The following is a 6113-nucleotide window of genomic DNA, read 5'->3' as shown; positions in this document are numbered from 1 at the left end:
TGTGTGTGTGTGTGTGTGTGTGTGTGTGTGTGTGTGTGTGTGTGTGTCTGCAGGTCATGAGGGGTGTGTGGAGGTGCTGCTGGAGCAGAAGGGTTGTCGCTGTATTGATGGGAACCCGTTCACTCCTCTGCACTGTGCTGTGTACGTCACACATGGGTTAAATAATAGTTATGATTACAGCTCAGAAAGTTCAAATGATAAAGAGCTGCTTAATTCAATTTACATCAAGCTTTTTTTTTTTTTATTTCAAGAAATATTGAAATGTTGCTCTAAGCAGATTAAATATCCTCTGGATTTAGAATCTGCAGCAGCAGCTAGAGCACATTGAACGTTCCTTAACTTCTCACATCCTGACTATCAGCCGCTGATCCCGTTTGTGGTTAAACTCACAGGGTGAACGATCACGAGCCTTGTGCGTCGCTGCTGCTGGAGGCCATGGGGTCGGACATCGCTGGCTGCAAAGACGCTAAGGACAGGTAAGGCGTGTGTGCGGTGGTGCAATGTAACTAAGTGCATTTACTCAAGTACTGTACTTAAACAGGAGTTAACATGTAACGTACACATTAATGCAGCAGTAAAATGAATCCAGAAACATCAGATATAATAGTAAAACACCGAAAGGGAACCTTTTACTGCACTATGAGTACTTTTATTCTTCATTCTTACAGTATATTTTGCTGATAATACTCCTTATTAAGTCAGGGTTTGAATGCAGGATTTTCACAGCGTGGTATTAGTACTTTTACTTCAGTAAATGATCTTCTCCTCTACTTGACTCCTGCAGGACTCCTCTTCACGCCGCAGCGTTCTCGGGTCACGTTGACTGCGTCCAGCTGCTCCTGTCCCACGATGCACCTGTGGACTCTGCGGACCAATCGGGTCGCAATGCACTGATGATGGCGGCTGAGAAGGGCAGAGCCGGAGCTCTCGGTACAGAGATGTTTTACTTTGCTCGTGCCTTCAACACTGCGGTGTCCTATGTTGTTGATTTCTATTTTTAATTTTTGGCTCTGATTGTGTCTCAGAGGTGCTGTTGACCAGCACCAGCTCCAACCTCAGTCTGACGGACAAAGACGGCAACACCTCCCTGCATCTAGCTTGCAGTAACGTAAGTGGCCACAAGGGGCTCCACCCTCGATCTTAGTTATTGTTTCTCTTGATATGAGTGTCTCCCATGTCTCCAAATCCCCCTGCACTCATGCATTATCACCAATCACACAGCTAATGTGAGTTAGTGAAGTTGTTCAACATCGGAACAAGACAATTTAGTAACACAACACACGTCATTTCTCTCACATACGTCAATTAAAATATCAGAAAGTATGAATGAATGTTTAGTCTCCGTTTAATCTGACGTCCTCTCTTTAGGGAAAGGAAGACTGTGTGATGTTGATCCTGGAGAAGCTGTCTGACACGGCGCTTATAAATGCCACAAATGCAGCGCTGCAAACGTGAGTATCTGAAACCTCTGTCACTGACAAAAATAAGCACTTTTTCACTCTTTATGCAGTTAACTCTCCGCACAAAATGAGGGATTTGAGGCACAAAAGAAATGTTCCTATTTTCTGTTAATAATTATAAAATCTTCTGTTAGTCCTCTCCACCTGGCGGCTCGTAGCGGTCTGAAGAAGGCGGTCCAGGAGCTACTGTCCCGAGGAGCCAACGTTCAGACGGTGGATGAGAACGGTAGGACGTGAATCTGGTCTGGAACCTGATTTCCCCCCCCCAGGCACTTTATAGGCCCTAGCTGCATGCAGTGTTCATTGGTCAGCATGGATGTTTTCCTGCGTCTCCAGCATGAACTTAACTAATGAATGATTTTAATATGATTTTTCCATGTGCGCTGCAAATGAATCTGTCTTTAAACGGGGGTTCCCACTGATCGTGGAGTTTGTGACACTAACTTGGTGAGAGACACTAACTTTAATATGTAAAATAGTACAAGCAGTGGCTTGAAGGGTTTAAAGTTTTCTCAGTGGACGTGTGAAGTCTTTAAAAAATCTGACTAACTTATAAAAGGCATGAAGACGTTCTGGAGTTTTACTTCCTGGATGACAGTGGGAACCCTGATTTAAACTATTCAATGCTTCCTTGCTTTTTATTGGATGTATGATGTGGTGTTTAGTAATACACGTCAGCTTTGTTTGTCCCTGTGTGCTCTGTGTACCGAGGGGGGGATTGACTGTGTACCCTCCCTCTTGACTGTGTACCCTCCCTCTTGACTGTGTACCCTCCTTCTTGTCTGTGTACCCTCCCTGTTGTCTGTGTACCCTCCTTCTTGTCTGTGTACCCTCCCTCTTGACTGTGTACCCTCCCTCTTGATTGATTGTGTACCCTCCTTCTTGTCTGTGTACCCTCCTTCTTGTCTGTGTACCCTCCCTCTTGACTGTGTACCCTCCCTCTTGATTGACTGTGTACCCTCCCTCTTGACTGTGTACCCTCCCTCTTGATTGACTGTGTACCCTCCCTCTTGTCTGTGTACCCTCCCTCTTGACTGTGTAACCTCCCTCTTGACTGTGTACCTTCCCTCATGTCTGTGTACCTTCCCTCTTGTCTGTGTACCCTCCCTCTTGACTGTGTACCCTCCCTCTTGACTGTGTACCCTCCCTCTTGTCTGTGTACCCTCCCTCTTGTCTGTGTACCCTCCCTCTTGTCTGTGTACCCTCCCTCATGTCTGTGTACCTTCCCTCTTGACTGTGTACCCTCCTTCATTTCTGTGTACTTTGTCAGCTGGCTGAACACTAATGGAATGCTGCTCCGTCCCTCCTCTGTCTTCTGCTCCCGTTTCTGCTTTGCCTTCCTTGCTTCCTCCCCGTCTATGTCTCGCTCTCCTCTCCTCCTTTCTCCCTTTTCTTTCTGCCCCCACCCCCACCTACCTCTCCCTCCCCTTCCTCTCTTTTTTTCTCTCTGTCTCTCTCTCTCAGGTCTGACGCCTGCTCTGGCTTGCGCTCCTAGCAGAGAGGTGGCTGACTGTCTGGCTCTCATTCTGGCTACCATGATGCCTTTCTGCTCCCCTTGCAGCTCCGGGGCTCCCTCACCAGGCTCCCTGCTGAGGCAGCTGCCCCACCAGGGGGGTAAAGTCCCGGGCACCGGCCCTCGGGGGCCACGCAGCCCCAGGAACCCCTCCGGACCCTCGAGCGAGGGAACCACCGAGAACGACTCGGAGGACTCTGAAACCTTCTGACCCCTCCGAACCGACTCCCTACCCTCCTACCTGGAGCTGTGCACCTGCACATGTTACCTTTCCTCCCCTGCAGGACCGATGCAGTGTTTTAGACTGTAAAGTGCACTCTTGAGGGAGACGGGTAGAGACTTGGTTGTGACACAGCTCAGATGTTTTGCAGTGTCTGTATCTTGTACAGAATCGCCCTCCAGTGTGACACCAGGCTGGAAGCCCTACAGCGCTTTTTCTTAGTGCCCACATTTCCAAAAACAATGAGCGGAGCAGCCGCACTGTCCCGGACTGACTACTGCAGCTGAGTGAGTTGCTCCACGAAGAAGAAGAAACCGATCTGGACCAGTTCTGGTACGGGTCTGCATGCTTGTGTTAACTCACACCACGGTTTGTTCTTTCTACTCATGGGTGCTTAAATCCAAACGGACCTCGGTACTTTAGTCTCTGCATGGCAAAGCAACTCGCCTCTGAGACTTGTCTTAAAAAAAGAAGCCATTTTTAACTTTGTACAAAATGTAATGGGCCATTAAGACAGCTAAGTGTCATTCTAACCTTTTTTTATGATCTTAGGCTTGTTGTTGTACCAAATATTTGACTTCCACACAGAAATAATGATGAACAGGTACATAGAGCTTGCTTATTTTAAAACAACTGAAGCACAAATTTGGATGTTGCTTTTAGGTTTTGATGAACTGTTGCTGGAATGTGAATAAGATGTTTAGTAGTTTTAAATATTCATCACAATAATTAGAATACGACACACTGGGTACATCTCGATTCCCTCAGTTGCATCCACATTTCTCTCATTTGCACGAGGAGAGATTCAGGAAAAGATGCGAGACATTTCTACTAGCAGCATTTTGTTGCTATTGTGTCTGTAAATTCATTCTTAAAGAAGTTGAGTTACAATCAGAATCTTATATTTCAAAATCTCCACTTTTCCTAAAACATTTAGGCTACTTAATCATTCCAACGAGCTATATCTCAAATTGAAATATAGTTGTAAAAGGCTAACAGTTAGCTCAAGGACAGAGGAGCGAGGAACCATCGAATAAGGGAATAGGGATGTACCCACTGATTGAACACAGGGTTTGTGCAGAAGGCTGAGATGTATGCATTGTATCCTGTGACCTTGAGCGGCCTCCTGCACCGTTTTGACGTCACGTCCCCCCCCCCCACTTCCCAATTCCCACCTGGGCAGCTCAGCCCAGACTCTCCACAAAGACCAAATTTCTCCAGCTCTGTTAGGTCTCCCCCACTTTGTTGTGGTATTTATTATCTATTACATAATGGTACAAATACTGCCAGCACTTAAAATGTAAAATAACACAGGGTCTTGACCACTCCCCCCCCCCGTTTGTCTCCCTACCAGCTATGTGCCATTGTCTCAAACGTGTCCAGTGCCTTGATGTTGATTCAACTTCTTTCATAACGAGTCTTTAGTTTGTGGATTCTAATACTCTTAAAGAATCAGCTCACCTAAATAACTGAACCCTGGTGGTGTTGAGCCGTGCGGGTTTGTCCGGGTTTTCAGATATTTGCCCTCAATTGACAAACAGTCGAGAGGCAGAAAGCAGGAAACGAAGGGAAAGAGAGAGGAGAGGATGACATGCAACACGGGTACATTGTGGGTTATAGAGTTACATGTCAGACTCCTTCAAAGCTAAAGTACATTTGCATAAAAGATTTCCCAGATTCAGTGATGAAAAGCTCCAGAAGAGCGACTAAATGAACCGCTATAAAGAACTCGAACGTGGACAGAAAGTCCTTTTAAGTGCAAGAAAATTTAAACATCCTCAAATGGGATAACTTCCCTCTGCTGAAGAAGTTCATGTGATGTGATTGAAAACTGTTTCGTCGCAGTTATTTTGAAAAATCGCCGGAGCTCACTGTGCACGCGTTACTTTTTAAAGAATTTGTTGTACTCCAGCTGAAAGTATTAGTCGATTTGTCAATCAACAGAAAATAAATCGGCAACTGTTTTTAAAAAATATATTAATATTGAAAGTAATATTTTTATGCAAAAATGGCAAAAATTCACAACTTCTCAAATGTGAATATTTGTTTTTCCTTCATTAAACTAAATATCTTTGGGTTTTGGACTGTTGGTCAAAAACCAATCCATTTTAATATGTTAACTAATATATTTTACATTTTGTTGCTATTTTCAAATAAATGTAATTTTCTAAAGCAGAGATTAAATAACATGTTCATCAATAATGAAAATGATTATGAATTGCAGGCCTATGTGTTTGTAGTGTCGCCAGTGCAAAGTGTTCTCAGGTCTGTGGAGCATTCAGGACATCGTTGTGTAAAGACGGATCGGTTTTGAGTTTTGATTCATTTTTAATACTCGTGAGCACCAAACATTGAGCACGGAGGCAGACATCTCAAAACGTGGACGAATACAAACCAAAACTACTCGCACGACCATCTGCCACTAGATGCCAAATGATTATTATTTGCAATTTTGGGTGAAATGATTCTTTGAGTCGAGCGTAATGTGGGCGGTTATGTTGCATTGAATGACAGTTTGAGAGGGAACTCTGCACGAGGGACCGGTATGCAGGCCTGGTGTTTGTTTGTTGAAATGATGTCTCACTCCACTGTTCTCTCTCTCCTTGAGCTCCGCTGATATTCTATATTCTTCTCAACAAATCCCTGAAGACCAAAACCATCAATGTGCAAATCTGTTTATCAATACAAATGACCTACTTTGATTTTAAAAAGGGTTAAATAACTTAAATAACTTGCTTCAGCAGCTGGGAACCGTAGTTTTTAGCAAAGGTCGGTAAATGTCTGTTCCTGGTAATGAATTAACATGTCTCACTGATGTTTTTAATGGTTTTTGGACATAAATGAAGCGCTTCAGCACAGCAGAGGATGAGATCTGAGGCTTTTAGAATACTTGGTCTTTTCACGGGCTTTGTAGACGATA

At 44.4% G+C, this 6113-nt stretch overlaps 1 protein-coding gene across 4 annotated transcripts in view; it reads left to right on the top strand.

The window, feature by feature from the left end:
• Positions 1–5202, top strand: part of ankrd44 (ankyrin repeat domain 44) — a 27554-nt gene extending 22352 nt beyond the window's left edge. For 2 of the 4 annotated variants that reach the window (XM_031873285.1, XM_031873286.1), the window contains exons 22-28: positions 54–141; positions 393–476; positions 785–930; positions 1026–1108; positions 1369–1451; positions 1595–1686; positions 2925–5202. In XM_031873285.1, the coding sequence (XP_031729145.1) occupies positions 54–141; positions 393–476; positions 785–930; positions 1026–1108; positions 1369–1451; positions 1595–1686; positions 2925–3184 (836 nt within the window). In that variant the 3' untranslated portion in view covers positions 3185–5202. Of the gene's footprint in view, positions 1–53; positions 142–392; positions 477–784; positions 931–1025; positions 1109–1368; positions 1452–1594; positions 1687–2730; positions 2865–2924 lie in introns of those variants that run through there. The other 2 variants (XM_031873287.1, XM_031873289.1) reach the window with 2 other exon arrangements.
• The last annotated feature ends 911 nt before the right edge of the window (positions 5203–6113 follow it).

The sequence above is a fragment of the Anarrhichthys ocellatus genome, unplaced genomic scaffold (assembly GCF_004355925.1).
Source record: "Anarrhichthys ocellatus isolate YVR2014 unplaced genomic scaffold, GSC_Weel_1.0 scaffold71, whole genome shotgun sequence".
Taxonomy (NCBI): domain Eukaryota; kingdom Metazoa; phylum Chordata; class Actinopteri; order Perciformes; family Anarhichadidae; genus Anarrhichthys; species Anarrhichthys ocellatus.
Note: the sequence above shows the minus strand (reverse complement) of the source record. Positions and strands in the feature narration are given on the sequence as shown.